This window comes from Berghia stephanieae, chromosome 5 (genome assembly GCF_034508935.2).
Source record: "Berghia stephanieae isolate SIO BIC M18660-M18661 chromosome 5, UCSD_Bste_1.3, whole genome shotgun sequence".
Classification (NCBI taxonomy): domain Eukaryota; kingdom Metazoa; phylum Mollusca; class Gastropoda; order Nudibranchia; family Aeolidiidae; genus Berghia; species Berghia stephanieae.
Genome location: NC_088364.1, coordinates 13030677 through 13055029, shown reverse-complemented (window position 1 = coordinate 13055029; position 24353 = coordinate 13030677). Strand labels below are relative to the sequence as shown.

At 37.4% G+C, this 24353-nt stretch overlaps 1 protein-coding gene across 1 annotated transcript in view; it reads left to right on the top strand.

Moving 5' to 3' along the window:
- LOC144974074 (uncharacterized) overlaps positions 1-22732 on the top strand; it is a 43218-nt gene extending 20486 nt beyond the window's left edge. Inside the window, exons 3-9 of the mRNA XM_078916963.1 lie at positions 4599-4740; positions 12468-12664; positions 13384-13609; positions 14568-14687; positions 15044-15136; positions 20050-20249; positions 21042-22732. Coding sequence (XP_078773089.1) covers positions 4599-4740; positions 12468-12664; positions 13384-13609; positions 14568-14687; positions 15044-15136; positions 20050-20249; positions 21042-21504 — 1441 coding nt within the window. The 3' untranslated portion in view covers positions 21505-22732. The remainder of the gene's footprint in view (positions 1-4598; positions 4741-12467; positions 12665-13383; positions 13610-14567; positions 14688-15043; positions 15137-20049; positions 20250-21041) is intronic.
- The last annotated feature ends 1621 nt before the right edge of the window (positions 22733-24353 follow it).

Here is a 24353-nt window from a genome sequence, read left to right as displayed (position 1 = left end):
TTATCAATGACAACAAAATATAAAAGTAATAATTTGAAAAAATAAAAATAATGATGTATAATATCTTCTGAATAAAATCTGATTTAAATCAGTAAGGCCTTTAAGGCTTTTCATCAACAAATGCTTTTTTTAAAAAAAAAATACTTTGCACATAAATTAAATACTATATAAATACTATATATTTATTATACATAAAAACCGACATGTCTTGCGGAAAATATTGTCCGTGGCAACAATGTTACACCAAGCCCATAAATGCGTTCGGTTGTCAGACCTGCTGATCCGGGCCCATTGCCTCAAATCATCACCTGTTTAATGGGGTGCTCCGTTTATTTTTCCTTTTTTAAAAGTAAATCTGATTCTTTGTATTGTTCTCATAATAGTTTAAGGTGCACACATTTTTCGCAGGCCCGATAACGATATGCAAGTATACAGACTTGTTTTATCATTTTTGTTGTGAGCAATAGTTTGCGTCGGTTTGATAATTTTTTTAAAAAAATGTATAACGCGAATACCACTAAACGTGCTCAAAGCGCTTTACAACGGGTCCCTGACAAACAACAACACGTAACATATAGAACGAGACATGACGCATGTTAGGTGATACTACAATTTTCCAACAGATATAACGCTGTCAATGTCCAGGTCCTCATTTTACACCTGAGCACGGTGACAGACTGTGAGTAAAGAGCCTTTTCCAAGGACTTAACTATGCGCCGAGCGAGGCTCGAACCCAGAAACTTCGGATCCGAAAGCGAGTGTCGCCGCACACAATAAGACCATAACGATGTGGGTTATCAGACCTGTAAATACATATACATCATCCTCATATTAAAATCTCATCTAAGAAAAAAGAATTGTAAGTAGGAAAACGTGGGAATCCCATCGACTGCTATGTGACCCATCTGTTCAAAACTGTATTATGTCTGATGATTCGATGTTGAAAAATAACTTTAAAAATTCACCCCAACTACCGGAGCATACTCAATGTCTCAATCGTTTCTATGTTACATGTTTGTGTTGAGGATACTGGCTATTAAGCGTAAATGCTGGCCAACAAACTTCGCGGGGATTGTGTGTGTTGAACCCGTGACCGCAAGAAGTCAGGCAGAGAAGGCTCTAATAAGACTGGGGTTAGAAGCGATCTTTTTGGGGATCGTGGATAGCTCATACGGTAGAGTCACGCTTTCCCCGGCCAGGCGGAGTTGTTATACCAGTAGGGTCGCGGGTTCGATCCCCCATCGCCGCTGCAAAAAATTTTTATTCTCTATTGTCGTCTGGCGCTTTCCTACTCACTTCATTTCTTGTAATTAAAAATAACTTAATGGCCCCAAATATGAGATATGATTAATTTTATTTGTTTCACTAGATGGCTATTATGAACGGGCACTCATCTATCTTTTTAATCATACTATGGCATTGTTGAAGTTTTCATAGATCGAGCCATCGAGAATAAAATAGGCCCCGAATAAAGTCTGTAGGTGCGAGCAAATGGTTCTGGCAATAGGGTGGTCAGATGGCAATTCACAAGATCAAGGTCTAATTAAGGATCGATCGTTATGGCCAGCAGATATTCTTAATAACCATTTGGGTCAAAGGGTGATAGAATTCCCCTTAAATGGATTCAACAGTCTGATGTCACGTCGCCCAGCAACAGCGAGCAGCGTGGTTCTAAATAAAGAAAATCGGTACTTTTTATTCTTCATGATGGCTAGAACTTTTCATATGTCATGTGATCAGAATTTATAAAAGTAAAAAAAAATGATCATATTTATAGTGATTTTCTCCTCTGGATACACTTTTATGCTAGTCCGAGAAATATTTCATAAGGGCGTCCGCCATTGTTCCAATAGTTTAGAGCCAGTTACTTAGTGGCTATGCGTCAATACGAGGGAAGTGACGTCATGACTGTTGAGAAAGGTATGCAAGTTACTCTAATATCAATATGTACAAAAATAGTTTTATAATTCTTAGATTTGCCAGTAATTCTGTGCTCGTTGGCAAAAATTTAACATGGGCTGTACGGAACAACTTTGACCCCCCCCCACCTTTCCCCTTCCCTCTTTAAAGAATAGATTAATAAGAAATGATATAGCTACGTAAAGAGCGATACACAAACATGTCATATTTCTTCTCCTTTTAAACTTTAATTAGTACAGGCCTCCATAACAGCATTACTGGATTGTGGGGTTGGGACAAATTTCAAATAAAAATTAATGGACGAGATTGTCCGTATTGATTGTCTTTGAATATTATTGCCAAGTCACCTTACGCCATAACCAACTCCAACGTTCCTTCGTTTGTGATGGCAATCAAGTTGTTCCTGGCTTACTCCCCTTTGTTTATTTCTTTGTTGTCACTTATATGAAAACACGAACACGCAATGAAAAACTAGAATGTCGAATTATAAAATATTGAGTTGATTTGTTTGGGTTTTTTTTTAATTTTAGCCAGACTTTTTTTTCCAAACATCGATCAATAAACCAGTTAACTGCCGTACTCTTAAAATCATGTATTTAAAAACTTGGCCAGAAAACTCGCCATTCTAATATCGATCGATTTAAGTCATCTTCATCTAGGGAAGAAAAATAAAGGTTTGAGAGTTTATGCCAAGATTAGGGTTATTCAAATCGGTCGATAGTTGAAGGACGAATTTTCTGGCCAAATTTTTCAATACATGTTTTTCCAACGGCAGTTCACTGGGTAAAATGACCCTCAACTCATCAACAACAAAAATACGAAAATAAAAATTGAGCTTTTATATAGCGCAATATCCACTAAATGTGCTCAAAGAGCTTTACAAGGGATCCCTGACCAACAGCAACACGTAACACATAGGACGTGCTGTTAGGCGATATTAGCTATTTTGCGGACAGAGACAACGCTGTTAACGGCCAGGTAGTTACTCATTTTATACCTGAGTACGGTGAGAGAATGAAAGTAAAGAGCCTTTTCCAAGGACTCAACTATGCGCCGAGCGAGGCTCGAACCCAGGACCTTCCGATCCGAAAACGAGTGTCATACCACAAGACCACATAGCCGCACAAAAAGATGGGACTCCAAAGAGGCCTGAGATTCTCCTCAAAGATGAGACACTTTGACACGTTGAGGATTATTTTAACCCACTCAACCCTAACCCCGACTATATCCGTAGTTTTACCCGGGTTACTTTTACCCCATACCTATTTATTACATTTTTCTAAGACAAATTATAGGCGTAGTATCAAATCTAATGTTTTTAGTTTTTACATGGTAATGGTAGTTGAATAAAACTATCTAGAATACCTACATGCTCATTTTAATACATTTTTTTTTCAATTTTGAAAAGTAGCAAAATCTCTAGGATTGAGTGAGTTAATCTATCGATACTTGAAGGAAGACTTTTCTGGCCAAAATTGAACAATGAAACGTGTTTAGTCAGACCATGGCTGAAGACGCCATTTTGCTCATTCAAACTAGTTTTTTTCCCCCTTTGTTTCACTCAGTTCAGCTCTTGCCTTACCTGCCGGGCTGTGGTATTAAATTTTATTGCTACAAAAATAATAATTTATTGTGGGTGAAAATATACATAAATTTCAAAGTCCGGTCAGCAAGAATCCTTTAATAAACTGCTGGATGTCTGAGATTACGTTGGATTAAATTTAACCCTTTAACGGCGATATTTAACTACTTTCTTATCTCGTGTCTGAGGGTTGACAGTTTGTTTTGTTTTGTTTTGTTTATTTTTTTTGTTTTTGTTTTGTTTTTGTTTTGTTTTGTTGTTTTTTGGGGGGGGGGGGGGGGTTGTTTGGGGGGTATTTTTTTGTTTGTTTTGTTTTGTTTGGTTTGGGTTGTTTTTTGTTTGTTTTTTTTTTGACAAGATTATGGTCATTTAAATCGATCGATATTCCAAGGATGAGTTTTCTGACCATACTCTTAAATCCGGGTCTTTCCAAAGTTCGGCAGTTACCTGGTCGGTCACAATAGTTAAATATTCAGATGCCAAGTTAATATAAGTTCGCACCCCGCCTGTTAAGGGTTACATTTTAACACAAGAAGGCGATCAAAACGAACACGGTTTGATTTTCAGGGAGTCTTGCTGAGATGGTGACATGACTGATGAAAAAGTACCGTGTGTTATTTGTAATTGAGAAATTATGGAGCAGGTACCAGTGCGGGCCTCTGTGGTGTAATAGTAGCACGTCAGACCGATAATCAGAAGGTCTGAGGTTCGGTCCCAAGTCGAGGCAAACTGATTTTAGGGGGTGTTTTTTTTTTTCTTGTATTTTTCTTACTTGCTTTGTCTTGCTCTGTTTCATACACACTTGTTCAGATTTTTTGTATTATTTGTATAACTTTATGTGCAGCTAGTTGAAAGTGAAATTGCATATTATGCTCTGTGAAAATTTGCGACAAGATGTGAGTCTATATTGTAAATAAGACATGATCAAATACAGGAAAAGCACTCATTTATTTTGGCAATTTGCTTTCTGTTACTTAGATACAATGAATCTAATTCTAAGTATTGTAAATCAAACATGCAATTGTCACTCACTATGATTCATGAAAAAAAAACCATTTACTTACAAATTCTCACGTTTCTTCCTTTTTTCCACCAGCGAGGCGCGACATTTTCTAGGAGTATCGGATGACCTTTCGTTACGGGTCAAGGCCGGAACGTTAAACATCGCCGCCATGGGAGACTATCTGAGGGACGTACAGACCAGGGACAACTACGTGGAGATTCTAGTCATGTCCAAGGTACGTGAGGTCTAGAAAATAACATAAATAAAGAAATGAATAAATTCCCTTGATTGATCACAAGGGAGTATATTTTTAGAGTCTTAAAGAAAGGCCGAGATAACTCATCAAGCGCCAGCCGTTACTCGGCGCCGTTAAAGTCCGCAATAGGTGCTAAATCTCTTGTTCAAGGCAGCAGCTTTTAATGGGCTAGTCTCGCACTACTATATTATTACATTCTATCCAAGCAGCGATTTTGTTACCACATCCGTGTAGAGTCGCGAACCCACCCGGTAGTCTCGTCACAATTCAACGGTCAACCAGATGCTCTGTGGTTTAAGGTTTTTTGCCAGAACGTGTATACTTGGGACATGTGGAAAGTCCCCATTGATTGAGAATGGCCGCTGTCTGACACGTTCATGGCCTCAGTCTGTTTGCAGCCACCCAATGCCTCCTCTTCCTAATACAGAAGCCTGGCAATTTCTCTCCCAGTTTCAAGAAGACTACTTCCCCGACCCATACGAGAAACCAAATGTTTCTTAGTTGACTTCCATCAGTATCATCCCGTCCGGAGTTAGAGAAGCTATGTACAAAGGGCTGTCTGGATGTGTTTTTGTTCGTACTAGAGACACCGTCCATATTGTGTCTGAGAGGGGTTAACCTAGTTATTTTGATGAGACAGCCCCAAGGCAAATACGAGATGCCAACAGCACGGAATGTACCTTAGCCTTTGTAAACTCATAGACTTGACACTGACCAAAAAATCACGTCGGAATATAAGGCTACAGCAATCATATTACATGAAATTGAATTGTGAATTGTATTCTAAATTACATGCTGTGGGATCATTTTTTCCCATGAGCACTAGGCAACAACAACAATTGTTCACTATATTTTGGTGATCGTCACCTTGTATTCTAACGTAATTGTTTTTAGAAGTGTCATGATATAAGTTAAGGAAAGGCTAGAATCGAACACTAGGCCATCTCACAACCAAAAATCAATCTGGCCCATCGCCTCAACACAGTGTTAAAGATTATTAAAAACTGGAAAGTTGGAATCAAAATGATCAGCAAGGTGTAATTTGTCTGTCTGAGTTTTATTATTATTATTATTTGATGAAATAATTATATAATATATAATAATAATAATAATAATAATAATAATAATAATATAATGATAATAATATATAAATAATAATAATAAATAATAATATAATAAAAATAATAATAATAATAAATAATAATAATATATAATAATAATAATAATAATAATAATATAATAATAATAATAATAATAATAATAATAATAATAATAATAATAATAATAATAATATAATAATAATAATAATAATAATAATAATAATATAATAAAATATAATAAATAAAATAATAATAATAATAATAATAATAATAATAATAATAATATAATAATAATAATAAATTAATAATAATATATATAATAATAATAATAGTAATAATAATGGACTTATATAGCGCTTGACATCCTCAGCTATGAGGCTCTTAGCTACATTTATTATTTTAATTTCTTTTTCTTTATGTGGGGCCGGAAGGGGGGGGGGGGGCATTCTTGGCCAAGGCAATTTACGCGCATAGTCCATTCGACTTCTATTTGGGCGAATACTTGACTCTGCTCGAGAAATAAAGGAAAAGGGAACACCTTTCCTAAAGATAGGATCTTTTGATAGCTTTGTGAATTTGTTCGACAATGCAAAATCTTTAATCAATATCCCATGAGACGCAAATAAACAGTAGCTACGACTTTCATGATAGAAGAAAAGAAATTGAGAGTCACAATATCCTTCTTCGCCCTGTCATGTCCGTATGTTATTTTTGACACTAGGCTGCTAGAAGCTGTGGACTGTAAAGAGTAATAAACAAAAATGAATTTAACAGCTTTAAAAGAACAGTAACAAAACACCAAACACGGAACGTTTCGGTCTCAAAACCCTTCTTCAGCAAACAACAACAAAAAAAACAATAAAGACATAAATACATTACTAAATTTCAGTCTATCTGGAATTTAGTAATGTATTTGTCTTTATTGTTTCTTGTTGTTGGTTGCAGAAGGGTTTTGGGCCAAAACGTTCCATGTTTGGTAATTTGTTGAGTTTGGGGGGGGGGGGTTAGAAGCTGTTATATTTATTTTTGTTTATTATTCTTTATGTGTTTTTTTTTCTGCGTTTCTTATTTTCCTGTTTATTTATTAGACCAATTAATAGATGTAACGTTCTTGCTAACCTCCCATTGATTTACGTAGTATGACAAATATATTCTTATAATGTCAAAAATGCCAATCATTTATTATTACCATATAAATTTTACCTCCCCCCAATACCAATCAAATTTATATTTGTTACCTGTGTCATCCACCCACTATGTGCCAAGTGGAACATAATATGACCACGGCAAAGAATGTTATTTATTTGTATGTTGTATCATAATAATTTTATGTTATTGTTTTGTTTTTGTTTTTAAAGATGGCAAAACAACTTAAGACAAGACTGTGTACATTGACATAAAACTTTTTAAAAATATTTCGGCCAGAAATCCTTTCTACTTCAAACATAGATAAATTAACCAGGTAACTGCCGTACTTTGGAAAAAACTGGTATTTAAAAATTTGGCCAAAAACTCGTCCTTCAAGAATCGATCGATTTAAATGACCCTCATCTTGGCAAAAACTCTCAAACCAGGGTACGACAGTTAACTGGTTAAGACAAAGCAACTATGCCAAATAATTTTTACTTGAAGCATTAAATCAAATCTCAGTCTATAAGAATCTTAGGGTTATATTAATTGATCAATAATTGATGCTAAAACATTTTCTTGTTAAAATTATAAAAAAGAGCTTCTCATCTAAGCAATGTATGGCGGATGAGGCCTGGGAGAAAAGAAAGTTCATGTGTTTTGTTTACCTGTCGTCACAGCACAGTTTTGCATGTACGGAATGATATAAACATTGTCTGCATCATGCTGGGCCAGTGACGTTAGCTGTGTATGTGTGTGTGTGTGTGTGTGTGTGTGTGTGTGTGTTGGGGTGGGGGGAGGGGGTGATGGTGTCCTTGGCTGGAAAGGCATTTTTTATTTCATTTTATAGACATCTCTCTCAGCTATGAATGTCATTTCTGTCGTATTCTGGAAAAACACGTATCTAGAATTTTGGCCAGAGAACTCATCCCTCAAATATCGACCGATTTCACCATCAAATCCCAGGTCTGAGAGTTTGTATCAAGATGACGGTCATTTTAATCGATTGATATTTGAAGAACAAGTTTTCTGCCAACAATTTAAATACGTGTTTTCCAGAGTATACTCCCCAACCCACCCACCCACTCACTCACCCATCAGTAGCATGTTTTTATCGGTGCATGCGAGAATGAGGATTAATTGAAAGCATCTTTTTTCTGGGGTATGTGAAATTCTAAGAGCAATACAGAAGACTCCACAACCGTTATATTAACCCTCTCCTTACCAGCCATTGGAAAATCGTCACATTCTTTACGACAAAAGCAACTATGTCACAAAATTAAAAGAAAGTGTTTTGTTATAGCTATAAAAACTAGACACTTTATTGTAGAGCTAATTTTGCTGAAGAATATTACGAATATCAACTACCTGTTGCTTTATGTTTGTGTAAAAAATGTCTGTTTTTGTGTTGGGTGGGGTGTAAAGTTTCGGGGAATATCATGAAAATGGCTGGTAAGGAGAGAGTTAAGAAAGAGGAAATGAATCATTCTCTAATGGATTATACATAGGATGTTGGACTAGGATACATAGAATAAAACCTCATCTCAAAATGAAGGCACATTTAACCCCAATAAGGCTGAAGACACATATTATTTATGCCGTTCTCCAATACGATGAAGAAATTAAGTGGAAGCCAATCCCAAAAGGTCAGTGAAGTCGTGACGTCATGCCTTCTATTTTTACAGCTCTAAACTCCTTGGCGGAGTGTATGTAACCGGTCCTTCGGAGGACTAATAATGAATTGGTTACATGTTTAATCATAAGGTGACATAACTATTTTAGTTGCCGGATTTATAGACATATTCTTAAAATTAGCGGACGGAAATGAGAAAGATGGATGATCTGTATTGACTACCCGCTTATATTTAGACTAAAAACCATGATGCCATCACTCTGAAACCAGAAGCGTGTTTCCAGTCCTCCGGAAGAGTGGTTTTACACTTCCAATGAAATTGGAACCTTAATTTTGACACCACACGACTTTTGTTTCCCATCGTATATATTATCTAGGGTGCTTGGATCAGGGTACATTCTTAGGAACTTTTCCCATAGGTCAACCATGTGGTACCCCAGCACGAAAAACGTTACATACGTTTAAATGGTTAAATATAATAATGACATTGTGGATGAATATGCAGGAACTCAATTGTTTTTGCAGTGTTCTTACAATGTTTTGTGAAATCCTTTCTAGGATGGCCATAGACATCCTTTTATAACAAAAATCATGATTTATATCGTGTTAAAACTCTAAACTGAATTGATTTATACCGTCTATTCGTAGCAATAATCAAAGAAAATAATTGTACTTTAAAAAGTTTAAATTCACTCTGCTTGACTCAGAGTGACAAATTTAAAATGTACAAAAACTTTACAGTAAATTTGTTATTATAGCGACTTTTTATGATCTCATCATTTTTTACGACTTTTCTGCTTCAAAAAGCGTTGCCAATTGAAGTACAAAATACATCCTTGATTTCAACGCATACACAACTACATAAACTTTATACAATATTTCAATACGGTAGATCAAACCCCAAAAAAATATTCAAAGGAACATCCCAGCGCCTAAACGTAGCCTAAGCGTACAAAATTCTACGTTTTAATACCTCAAACAAAATAATAAATAGATAACATAGCTGCAATTATTGTAGAAATTTTCGCTTTGGGGATTAGGGTGTTCTCAAATGAAATAGGTTGTCGAGTTAGCCTGCATAAAATATTATGTTACCATCAGGGGGTTGCAACTCAGAGCTATCTTAAAACACAAACAGAGATTAAATACGAGGACTTAAGAAACACAAAAAAGAAAAGACACTCTAAACATCAAAACAGTATGTTGTATTATATAAAAAGACAGTATTTTCAGAAAAACATAAGAAACAAAAGTTGCAGAAACAGAGTAGATATTTATAGCTTGAAATAGCCATAAAACGCAAGGTTACACATGTCATGCATTACTGACGTATACTTTGCGAAAAGTACCAGATTTGAGAGTTTTTATCAAGTTGGTTTGTCAAGATGGAAGTCCCAAGCTTGAGAGCGTTTGTCAAGATGAGGATCATTTGAATCGATCGATATTTGAAGGACGAGTTTTCGGAACAAATTTGTCAATACGTGTTTTTTTTCCAGAATACGACAGTTAAATGGTTAACATCAAAACCGTCTGTTTACATTGTATTAAAAAGATAATAATATTTTCCTTTAAAGAAATCTATGAAACAAAAGTTGCAGACACTGACGAGATATTTATTGCTTGAAAGAGCAATGAAATGCAGCGTTACACATAATAATATGCATTGAAGGATTTGTCTGGCAAAGGCGCATCTCTATCCTTTTAGGTAATAACATACTTTTTGTTGCTCTGTTGTCATGGATTTTTCTTTCTTCTTCATTTTGTTCTTTGGTGTATTGATATAATATTATAATTCTTATTTGTTCCTTGTTTGAGATTTTTTTCGGGGGGGGGGGGGGAGGCTATTCGATATATTTTCAATAGTGTTACTTGTTGTTGTTGTTGTTGTTGTTGTTGTTGTTGGTGGTGGTGTTATTGTTGTTGTTGTTGTTGTTGTTGTTGTTGTTGCTGTTGATATTGTTGTTGTTGTTTGGGATTTTTATTTTTATGGGGGGGGGGGGAGGGGAGGGGTTATATATATTTCTTTATTATTGTTGCATTAATGTTTTTTTCCCATCTTACTGGCATGCATTTATGGATCAGCGGTACGGTCTTTGCTTCGTACCCAAAAGGTACCAAGTTTTCTACTATCCGCCTCGTTGTGTGGCCTTGAGCAAGTCTCCTCGCCCTAGCTCACTTTAGGGCGCTGCACTGTGGATGACGCCTGTGTTATTCCAGTCTTCCCTGGGAATAGACCCTAAAGACAAATTTCCCCTTGGGAATGAACAAAGGGAATTTCATTTTAAAAATATTTCTTTATCACACTTTTGTGAATTTATAAACAGCTCAAATTTGATGAAAGATGTAATTTCCCAAATATCGACTCAAACATCGATTTAACGACGATACATGTATTCGAATTCGACCACTCAACCCGATATCGCGTCCCGGTAAAATGACGCCTTATCGACCATTTTTAAGATTTCTACTGAAATGTCGTATTGGGAATTGGATTATCAGACCTGCAAATAATTGCACGTCGTGTTCGGGTTTTTTGGTTGCTGAAAATTGAATGGATAGTCAATATTATCTTTGTTTTATTTAAGAGAAAGGCTATACTGCAGTACTAAGAATATAACACACGTATTTAAAACTTTGGCCAGAAAACTCGTCTTTCAAATATCCATCGATTAAAATTACTCTCCTTATGGCAAAAACTCTTAAACCTGGGACTCTGTTTCACCTGAACAACGCCATTATTTCATCTCCCATACGTCTGAAGTGCTTCATTCGTTGTGTTTTGTTGACAAAGGGGAAACGCGAAACGTCCACATGTTATAGAGCGCAATGTCCACTAAATGTGCTCAAAGCGCTTTACAAGAAGTCCCGGATCAAAAGCAACACGTAACGTGTAGAACGAAACATGACGCCTGTTAGGCGACATTACAATTTTTTTCTGACAGATACAACGCTTTCAACGGCCAGGTACACATTTTACACCTGAGTACGATGAAAGAATGTGAGTAAAGAGCCTGTTCCAATGACTCAACTTTGCGCCGAACGAGGCTCGAACCCAGGACCTTCCGATCCGAAAGCGAGTGTCATACAACAAGACCACATAGCCGCACAACTAAATTGAAGCTTCCATTCCAATTTTTTTTAAAAGAAAGAACATTTATATGGACCAATATTCATTAAACGTGATCAAAGTGCTTTACAAGGGTTTCCAAGCCAACAGCAACACTAAAAATGTGGGATGAGACATGACGAGTTAGGCGATAGTACATTTTTCCCAACAGAGACAACGCTATTAACGACCAAATACTCATTCTACAACTGAGCACGATGAGATAATGTGAGTAAAGAGCCTCTTCCAAGGCATAGAACGAACTCGAACCCAGCACCTTCCTATCCAAGGGCGAGTGTCATACCACAAAATCACATAACGGCCAAAAATTTACTATTGTTATTCATCTACGTCGAGGTTTCAAGCAGCAACGTTTGATGAATTATCCTATGCAGCTAGATCTTTGTGGTCTAGTGGAATGCCGCTCGCCTTTGGTCTGGAGGGTCCATTGTTCGAGTCCCGCTCTGGGCGGTGCGCTATAGTTGAGTCCTTGGAAAAGGCTCTTTACTCCCATTCTCTAACCATCCTCGATTGTAAAATGAGTACCAGGCCGTTAAAAGCGTTGTCTCTGTCCGAAAAAAATTGCAATATCGCCGAACAGGAGTCCATGTCTCGTCCTACATGTTAAGTGTTGCTGTGGGCTAGCGTCACCCATGTAAAGCGCTTTGAACACGTTAAGTGGACATTGCGCTATATAAAAGCTAACGTTTTAATAAAAATCATGATCTAATGCTTACAGTATGAGACAATGGCCCAAACTCTCCACGGATCCGTCAACCCGATCACGGACTGGGACCTCCAAAGCCCCACCTATCTGGGTTCCCACTTCGTGAGGTCCGTCACCTACGGAGGGATGTTACTGGCGTCACTCAGGCTCTACGTCAGCAACAACAAGCAAAAGGAAGACGTGGAAACGTTCCTTGGAAGGCTTTTCGGGTAATTCAAAGTTAGACACCACTGACTTTCAGATCGTCGTCGTCGTCATCATTATCATCATCATCATCATCATCATCATCATCATCATCATCATCATCATCATCATCATCATCATGAACGTTTATAGTCTGGCTAATACAGTCTAGTGAGAATTACTCATAAACATGGATGGCAAAAAAAACAAATAACAAAGGCCTGAGTGACGTCAACTTCGTTCTATCTATATTGTGATAGACGTGTATGAATGTCACAGAGAATTTGTGATGTGAAAGTTTGAGTGTACCAAAAAAAAACATAACAACATATGTGTAGTATATAGATAGATCGAAGATGACGTCACTCAGGTCTTTGTTATTGTTTTTTGCCATCCGCGTTTATGAATAATTCTCACTAAACTGTATGTAATAACCCGACTATAAACGATCATGGTTACAGTTTTGTGTGTTGGCCAGTTATACTTCCGGATGGCAATGTTGTGAACTTATTAGCAAGTGCATACTATATATATGTAATTCACTTTGTTTCAGTAAAGAAAAACAACACAAGTTGTTATTGCCAAATAAGAAAGTTAAAATGGGATTAGCTTACCTTGTGTACATTTGATTTAGAATAAATTCTTGCTAGATACTTTTGATTCGTTTCATATTCTAAACTGCCCTCTTCAAAGAGCGTCGACCCCATTGCTCAAGTATGTTATCATTTTAATTTCATTATTTCAGCTTGTCTACAATGGAAGTGGGCGTGGTGACGGAACCGGATACACTTCGCGTCCGGAGGGAGTATCATTCGTTCGAAGAGAAATTAAAACGTTTGGTATACGCCACAAAGGAATACACGGGCAACGACATCGGACTTCGTATCAAGTATTACAGCACGGTGTCAGCTCCATTTGTACCTCAAGATATTGACAGCTTCCTGAAATTGCTGGAACAATTTCCAGCTGAGGTGAGATCACAGAACAAAGAATAATCTGCTCATTCTCTCTCTCTCTCTCTCTCTCTCTCTCTCTCTCTCTCTCTCTCTCTCTCTCTCTCTCTCTCTCTCTCTCTCTCTCTCTTTTCTCTCTCTCTCTCTTTCTTTCTTTCTCTCTCTCTCTCCCTCTCTCTCCCTCTGTCCCTCTCTCTCCTTCTCTCCCCCCTCACTTTTTCTCTCTCTCTCTCTCTCCGTCGCTCTATCTATCTATTTAAATATTTTCCTTTATCTCCCTATTTATTTATCTATATCTATCTATCTGTCTATCTATCTGTCTATCTCTCTGTCTATCTATCTATTCATCCATCCATCTATCCTTTTAGCAATTTAGCCCAGAAGATAATATATAACATCGGAAAAAAACTGCTTTAAAACGAGCTGAGAACATATACACTAATCCCTCAATCTTGCTTTCGCTGTATATATGTGGGGGAGGACGTGTGTGTACGTGCGTGAGTGTGCACGAGCTAACGTATGTGGAGTGGCTTTAAGTATCACCGAATTATATGAAGAGGTAAATAAATACTCATACTATACGATTCTTACATTCTTGCTTTTTGGAATTCCGCACGTGTTCCCAACCGTGTTGGGAACAAAGTTTGAATTCCAAAACGCAAAATTGTAAGAAATCTTTTATTCTACCCCTCAATCGATTCCTATTTCGTCATCTTTGAATAAAGGACATCTTCGGAAACATTTAAATGATACTTCTTATTTTTAAAGAAGCTGATTTATAGTGAGATTTACGCTTTATAACCTGACGTCACAAATTATTATTGTAAACAAGATATCATTACGCGTTACAATTTAGGGAGTTGTGTGGAATAACAGCGATTATAACACCAAACTATAAAATATTTGAAATTGTTGTTTTAGTCATTTAATATCTCTTTTCTTCCCCCCCCCCCCCCAACCCCAATTCAACGGAAAGGCTACAAAACTGAATGGCGGCCGAGGTGTTCCACTGCTGGTAGAATTAGTCCCTTTGAATGAGTTGTCTGCCCGTATGATGGCCCTGCGACCAAATAAATACCTTGAGAATACCCTGAAGGTTGGTATCTTTACTCAAACATGGATGATTATTATAACCATTGTCTTTATCATCATCCTCATTAAAATCATTTTTCATTATCATTATCATCATCATCATCATCATCATCATCATCATCATCATCATCATCATCATCATCATCTTCATCATCATCATCAACATTATCTACAAGACCAAGGATATCATCATCATCGTCATCATCACCATCATCATCATCATCATCATCATCATCATCATCATCATCATCATCAATACAGACAGCAACAACAACTAGGACCTCATTATTAATCAAACAACGCCTTTCACAATTTGGGCAGTTTTTTAAATGTAACGTTTCGGTTTATTACCTTCTTCAGGACATGGATGACAAGTTTACCGATCTTCTGCTGACGCATCAAGCCATTCGTGACATGTCCGACAAGAACGACAACTTGTCCAAGATGTGTCAGGTACATAGTTTCCCATGGTTGTCTTCCCCTGTTCTGTGATGAAATCAATAGAAATAGAAATCGTTGAAGCACTACTACTACTACTACTACTACTACTACTACTACTACTACTACTACTACTACCACTACTACCACTACTACTACTACTACTACTACTACTACTACTACTACTACCACTACTACCACTACTACCACTACTACTACTACTACTACTACTACTTACTACTACTACTACTACTACTACCACTACTACTACTACACTACTAAACCACTACTACTACTACTACATACTACTACTACTACACTACTACTACTACTACTCACTACTACTACACTACTACTACTACTACACTACCACTACCACTACTACTACTACTACTATACTACTACTACTACTACTACTACGACTACCACTACTACTATACTACTACTACTACTATACTACTACTACTACGACTACTACTACACTACTATACTACTACTATATATTACTACTACTACTATTATACTACTACTACTACTACTACTACTACTGCTTCTACTACTACTACTACTACTACTACTACTACTATTACTACTACTACTACTACTACTACTCTGTGCTTCTACTTATACTACATACTATAACCTTATACTACTATACTACTATACTACTACTACTACTACTACTATTACTTCTACTACTATTACTACTAACTACTACTACAACTACTACTACTACTACTACTACTACTACTACTACTACTTCCGCCACCACCACCACAACAACAACAACAAATACCCTCGCAGTTTTGTTGTCTAATCTATGAGGCACAACTATGACTTGACTTGACTTAGATGCCTTTCGCGTCTCGACCGAAAGATCGGGTCGCCTTGGCTGTTTCCAGTATTTCCTGTGTGAGGTGTCTCCAATATTGCCGGTCCTCTGCTAGGGTTCTCAGATTTTCAAGGTCCCCTGCCGTTATGAGACTAATGCTTTGTCCAAGTGTTGTGAGGTTTTTGTTTAGGATCACAGGGAGTGTTGTGATCGGTCTTCCTCTAAAAAGGTTCCCGTGTTTTTGGAAATATCCCGACATGGCTTGGTTAGCTGGTATGTTTTTGTCCCTGCGTAGTATGTGACCGAAAAGTTGCCATCGTTGTTGTAAAATGTCAAGGGAGATTGGTCTTTCTTTTGTGATCTTATAGAGTGATTCATTTGAGATCTTTTTTGGGTATTTGATGTCCAGTACCCTTCTTAGCTGTGTGCGATGGAAGGCATCCAGATGTTCTTCTTTGGATTTTGTCAACGCCCAAGTGCCGCAGTTATACAGAAGTACCGGTTTTACAAGAGCACGGTACAGTTTCAGTTTGGTTTTTCTCTTTATTTTGTCACCTCTAATCCATACATTGGTGAGTTTACTGAGTGCGGCGTTTGATAGCTGTTTTCTTCTTTGTACATCCTCGGTGTCTCCAATTAGTGAGCCGACTTTCTTTGTTCTTTTCCATTCCTCTTTGTTCCTCGATATTGTTGTAAATTCGGTTTTATTGGCATTGACTTGGAGGTTATATTTCATGAGGGTATTTTGTATGATGTCTATATTTGCTGGTGTTGATCCAATAAAATCTACATCATCTGCATAGGCGATTTCTCTTGGGATTGCATTCTCAATATGAGTCGTTGGTTTTGGAATGACTTTTCGAACTTCTTTCAGAGCATGTTCTAAGTATATTGTGAACAGAATCGGGCTCAGACTATCTCCTTGGGGGGTCCCGATGTTACTTTCGAACTGCGTCTGTTTTGTGGCCCGTATATCCTTGGTTGTATCTTTGTGTTGCTGAGGAGAAATCGGATTATTCGGAGCTCGTCTTCGTCTACTATGTCTGTTAATATCTCCAAAAGTTTTCCTCTGTCGATCGTATCAAAGGCTGCGGACATATCGATTCCGGTTATTGTTATGGATATGTTTTCTTTGAGTGCCTTTGCTGCCAACCATTTATGTGTCCATACAACGTCCGATGTGCTTCGGTCTTGGCGAAACCCGCTTTGGCTATGTGATAGATATTTTTCTATTTTCGGTCTAATTCTGTTGAGGACAATAGTTGACAGTGTTTTTCTTATGGTATTCAGTAATGTTATTGGGCGCAGGTTGTTTACGGGTCCTTTCGTTTTTCCTGGTTTTTGTATTGTAATTAGGACACCGCTGTTTATGTCCCAGTCTTTGTGTGTTGAGAATGTTTTGTTCATTATGTTTGCAATGCTCAGATCCAGGGAGAGGGTACCGCATTTCAGCAATTCAGCGGGAATTTCATCTTTGCCTGGGGATCTGTTATTGTTTAGGCACTTTATGCTATTTCTAACTTCAGTTGTTGTGATGCGGTTGTTTAGGTCTCTAGGGTTTCCTGAGAAGGGCGATATTTGTGAGACTTGTTTGTGAAATTTCTGCTGGAAGTGGTCAGTTACAATGTCAAGGATATCGTTGGGATTTGTTGTCTGTTTGCCAAATTTATCCTGTAGTTTTGGGTTCTCGATTGGTTTTCGGTTCAGAGATTTCGTCGCTTTGAACATAGACGATGCGTTATTTTTGGACTTTTCTATGTCTTCCACTTTTTTGTCTAATTCCTCGTTTCTGTGTTTTATTGTAAGTGATCGAATGGAATGCAGTATTTTGTTTCGTTCCGTTTTCAGGTTTATTATTTCTTCCGAGTCTTTCGTGTTTTATATCCTGATCCTAAGTTCTTTTTGTTGCCGCGATAGATCGTTTATAGCGATGTTAGGCGTTCGATTTGGTTTGTTCTTAGTTGTATTAATAGAGCCTGCACTTTCTGCCCCCGCATATTTCATTGCCGCTTGCGTCTCTTTCCATTCATTGTTTGGATTGCTGTTTTGCTTTATTTTCCATAGACTTGAGTTAAGTTCATATTGGTAATGAATGCGACATTCTCGCTCATTTACTATTTTTGCCGTGTTTATTTTGACTGCCGTTTTACCTTTCTTTCTTCGTTGTCTGTACACATTTATGTTGAAATTCGTTTTTACAAGTTTGTGATCGGATGTTAGCAGTGTTCCACCGTATGATCGCGAGTTGGTTGAGTAGTGTTTATGGCGGTGTCGACATATGATATAGTCTATTTGGTTGTGTATTGTTATCATTTTGTCTTGGGTTTGGTCTTTCCTTTGTCCTACCCATGTTGTCTGGTGTCTTGATGGGTGGTTGAAAGCACTGTTTGTTATGAAAAGTTTTCTCTGTTCACAGAACTGGACTAATTTTTCTCCGTTATCGTTACGTTTTCCTTTTGAGTATGATCCTAAACATAGTGTGTCACTGTCGAGACGTTTTCCTACTTTGGCATTAAAATCTCCAGCGATTATTAATATTGATTTGTTTCCTATTTTGTTCAGTGTATCGTCTAGGTCTTTGTAAAATTTATCAGTTTCCTCTGGGTATTGTTTTGCGCGTTGACTTGTTGGTGCGTAAACATTTACGATTGAGATAGTGAACGTCTTCTTACCGTGATCGTCTTTGTTATTGTTTTTCTGGTTCCTTGAATTGATCTTACACTTAAGCTCAAGAACACATATTCTGTCCGAAACATTCCATTCGTCACTAGTCAAATCCCTGCAGTTTTTATTTATGAGAAATCCACCACCATAGTGAGGTGAACTGGAAGCAAAGCACAGCAGTCTGTGACCATTTATTGTTTGGTCGACGCCATCTTGGATCTTCGTCTCTTGTAAACACAACACATCGATTTTATAACTTTCTAAATCTTGACACAGTTGTTCCTTTCGAATGTTACTTTTAATAGATCTTAAGTTAAAAGTTCCAATATTAAGATTAGTCCACATCAGGTAAAAATTAAAGATTCCACACAGTGAATAAATGGAAACATAAGACTATCCACTGAGCCGAAGCTCAATGTCAACAGGTGTCACAACTATCGACAATGCTAAATTTTAAGTCAAAAGAGAAGTTGATTTTTGTTCCTTCCTCACCATAATTAGGTGTGAAATAAGGACCAGTGATGTTTTTGTCTAAAAGGAAATATAAGCGCACCTCAAAGAGTGCATATGTTGTCCTATATATAGTATGCGCTTGGCTCAGAAGCTCACAATATTGCCATCCGGAAGTATAACGGACCAACACACAAAACTATGTGTAACCATGAACGTTTTTAGTCTGAATGAGACAGTTAAGTGAGAATTACTCATAATCTTGGATGACAAAAAAAAAAAAAAACAATAACAAAACCACAGGGACGTCAACTTCATTCTATCTATTAGTCAAGTTTGCTGTTTGGACTCCTTTTGGTGATATTGGTCTTTATAAGACGACTTTTGTTGACTATTACATACGGGCTTTTCCTCGTCGTCATTATAAGGACTCGTTGGTAATGACCCAAGATGCACATATTAGCAGGTCTGATAACAGAGTGAAATTATGGGCTTATTTTCACATTGTTGTAATGGACACTATTTTGCGTTGGTTTGAGAGTATGCTCATTACATCAATGAGCTGATAACAATAATATGGGTTAACTCACTCCACCCTAACACCGACTATATCCGTAGTAAACCTAGTGTTACTTTTACCCAATGCCTATTTATTACATTTTTTTTTCTGAGACAAATTTTAATTATAGGTTTAGATAGTATCAAAGCTAATGTTTGTAGTTTTTTGCATGTTAATGATAGTTGAATAAAACTATCTATGTAAATGCTCATAAATTTTTAATACACTTTTTCCAATTTTGAAAAGTAGCAAAAATCTCTAGGATTGAGTGAGTTAATAGACCTGCAAATAAGTACACAATTCTTTGTGTTTAGATTTCAGAAATTATTCTAATGATCCATTTATATTAACATCAGTTTGTCGTAGTTCCAACGTATTAGAGTAAAATTCAAAAGAAAATGTTAAAAATTATTCTGATAACAGATTCGTGACCTTGACACTGACGTACACAACAAAATTGACGTGTTCAAAGACGTCATCCGTCACCTTGACCTTGCAAGACCCTCCTCAGTGGACCAGAGCGAGAAGGCCGTAAAGGCTTACGACAAACCAACGTCGACAGGCCCTGGGCGATACTACAATAAACTGAAGGAATTGAAACAACAATCGGAAATAGATAAAAGGTAATTTGTTTGTATAATAATATTATTGATGATATGCGTTTAGATAAAATACCCACAATAACCGCTAGCCAGATTTAACGTACCAACACATAAAACTACGTGTAACCTTAAACATTTATAGTCTGTTCGATAAAATTTAATGCGAACGAATCATTAAAATAGCTGGCTAAAAACAATAACAAAGAGCTGATGGCGTCAATTTCGTTTCATCTATATGGGATCAGCGTGCCATTATGTCGGAATGAAAAAGACAAAAGCAACATAATTTAATGTAAAACTGATGATAATTGTTAAATCTAAGTTTGTTGAAGTTTCAGCTTTATTCAAGGAAAGAATTTTTTAAACTGTTAAGCTCGAAATTATAAAATTCATGTTCATTCTAATATAATACTGCTTTTAAAAGACTGATCACGTGCATGGATAGTTATTTTCTTCTTCTTCTTCTTCTTCTTCTTCTTCTTCTTCTTCTTCTTCTTCTTCTTCTTCTTCTTCTTCTTCTTCTTCTTCTTCCTCTTCTTCTTCTTCTGCTGCTGCTGCTGCTGCTGCTGCTGCTGCTGCTGCTGCTGCTTTTTCTTCATTATCATCATCATCATCATCATCTTCATCATCATCATCATCATCATCATCATCATCATCATCATCATCATCATCATCATCATCATCATCATCATCATCTTCTTCTTCTTCTTCTTCTTCTTCTTCTTCTTCTTCTTCTTCTTCTTCTTCTTCGTTGTCATCACCAGCAGAAATGTCTGTTGTCATACTATTTCTTTTCTCTTTTACATTTCACAGCAATCAACTTTTTACAGCTCAATCAAAAGGTTCAAACCCAAACTTTTCAACGCAAGGATCAGCATACCAACTACCTGGGCATTTCTCTCCCCTGGACCACTTCGGATACTTAGCTGAAATGTCCATGGCCAACGGAGTGTGTGCATCTCTCAACAAATTCAGTGGAAGCTTCCTCACTCTACGGAGGAACTGTAGTGTCAGTAGTTCGTCATTGCGTCACATCCCTGCCACCTGCTCCGATACCTGCTGGGCGGTGCAGGAATCGGGTTTGAACAGGAACCCTTTGTCGCACGTGCAAGGCGGAGAATGCATGGGCGTCGTGATCGCTGAATTGCACGTTAGTCGGGACGTGGCTGTGGGCGCGAAAACCACCAATCTCGGTCGCGGTGCTTGCAGCAGGCGTGAGTGTCATCACGAGTATTGCTGTTGTAGGATAGGTGGTAGTGTAGGAGGGTTGTTGTAGGAAATGTATAGAACTGGAAGAATGCGTTTCGGCTGCTTGGCATTATGTACTATAGGTACTGGCTATAGAAGAAACACATCTCCCTCAGAGAATTAAATATGCTTTTGACACCCAGTTCTTTCGTCCAGTATAGCGTATAATGATAGTAGCAACTGAAAACAAAAGACCTCCAAGGAATCAAAACACACTATATAATATCCGTAGTTCTATAAATTTTGTAGAAGTTAGGCAGAACTGGTAGTCAATTTTTTCAATGGGAAAGGAGGGTAAAGCCCAGTAGGTGCACATTTCAGCAAGTCTGATAACCAAAAGCAATAGGGTTCAACAGTCGTGTCATCACTTCCCTCGTAATTACACATAGTAACTGGTTCTAAGCTATCGAAAAATGGCGGACGCCATTATCTCCATCACCGCCCTTATGAAATACTTCTCCGACGAGCATAAAAGTGTATCCAGAGGATAAAATCATTATAAATCTGATCATTTTTCGACTTTTATATTTTCTGATCACATGGCATAAAGAGTACCGATTGTCTTTGTTTAGAACCAAGCTGCTAGTTGTTGGGCGGACGTGACATCAGACTATTGAATCCTATTATGGGCTCGATTTAACATTGGTTTAATGGACAATATTTTGCGTTATTTTGAGTTTAGTTCCATTACAACAATGGACTCATAGATAGAACGAAGTTGAAGTTGACGTCACTCAGGTCCTTGTTATTGTTTTTAGCCAGCCATTTTTATGAGTAGTTATTACCAAACTGTATTTACCAGACTATAAACGTTCAAGATTACATATAGTTCTGTCTGTTGGTACGTTATTTCCCGCTGGCGAGTGATGTGAGTTTTTTTGGCTGAGTACAAAGTATCAAAAGCAATTTTGGGTTATCAGGCCTGTAAATAAGTACACGTTGGGAAAACACATCATATGTCAGTGACAGGTCGGCCTTTTTTCTCTTTGTCTGCTGCTGGCGTGAACAATGATAATTTATAATCGGTTACAGAAAATGGAGGAATGGTCGTAACAACAGCCAACAACTCTTTTTACGTGGCTATGTGGTCTTGGGGTATGACACTTGTTTTCGGATCGAAAGGTCCTGGGATCGAGCCTCGCCCGGCGCATTGTTGAATCCTTGGAAAAGGCTCTTTATTCACATTCTCTCACCGTACTGGGATAAAAAAATGAGTACCTGGCCGTTAACAGTGTTGTCTCTGTCCGAAAAAAAAATGTAATATCGCCTAACAAGCTTCATGTCACGTCCTACATGTTAACTGTTGTTATTGCCCAGGGACCTCTTGTAACGCGCTTTGAGCACGTTTAGTAGATATTGTGCTATAGAAAAGCTGAAGTGTGTTTGTTTTTTATTTACTAAAACATTGAAGCAGTCTGCCAATCAATACCTATAATATGAGACCCATCGTCTCATACTGATATTTTGTCGGGGTGAAAGAGATATTGAATATTGAATTTGTGCGGTTTTGTGGTCTAGTGAGATGGCACTCACCTTTCGACCGGAGGGTCCATGGTGCAAATCCCGCCCCTAGAAGTGCATATTTGAATGTATATATATACATATATAATATATATATATATATATATATATATATATATATATGTGTGTGTGTGTGTGTGTGTGTGTGTGTGTGTGTGTAGGTATATATATACATATCGTCGTTCATTATGTTGTTGTTTAACTTTAACCCTTTTCTTGTGCGATTTAATTTCACTCTAACATTTGCCACTGTGTTGTAGACCTAATTTTGCTGATTATTATGTATACTGTTATATGTATATTATGTATAGAATATGCTTGTGGCTTTTCCGTTTGAGTTAGAATAATCTATTTGATTTTGGGTTGGTTTGGAGTGGGGGGGGGGGGGGGTATGACGTTTCCAGGAAATATTCTGAAAATGGCTGGTACTGGTAAGGAGAGAGAGAGAAAACAAATGACGTAATTGAATATAATTAGGGGTTTTGTTTTACATCAAATACCTTAAATTTCCTTATTCTTATTATTTTGAATTTAATTTCACTTTTATTCATCTTGTTATGTGCGCCTATGTGGTCTAGTGATAGTGATATGGCACTCGCTTTCCGATAGGAAGGTCCAGGGTTCGAGCCTCACTCGCATAGTCGAGTCCTTGGAAAAGGCTCATAACCGACATGCTCTCACCATACTCAGGTGTAAAATGAGTACCTGAACGTAAACAGCGTTGTTTCTGTCTGAAAAAAATGTAATATCGCCTAACAGGCGCCTTTGTCTCGTTCTACATGTTACGTGTGGCTCTTGGTCAGTGGTGGGGATCCTGACTCCCATAGCGGGCAGGGAGGTACATACTGTGTCTTCTATCCCGTTATATCTGTTTTCCAACTGCTTTCTGTCTTTGTCTCGGAATGAATTACTTGGTTTGTCCTGGCACTGGCCGAATCCTAGCTGGGAGGGAACAGTCGAATGCATAGTTATTGTTTTGGGAGATGATATTTTTTCATTGTAAATCATCTCTCTGTTATTTATTATTATTTTATTTTGAATGTATAATGTAAGCATTCGAGTGTATCCTCTTTGTTGATTTTGTGCTTGTGTCTGGATGAGACTTGTAGGTGATTTCAAACTAAGTACATGGTGGTTGCTCTTGGAATCTACATCTGATCTCTATTGTTCTCAGTTCCCTTTGTCTTACTTTATCTTGGGTGCTTTAATTGTAATTCTAGAACTTTTTACTATCCCATTTTCTTCCTTTTTACTTGCGCTGATATAACCTAAATGTGTTGCAAGTGCCGTAAACCTTAAAAACAAACAAAAACGAGCTCTTGGTCAGGGATCCCTTGTAAAGCGCTTTGAGCAAGT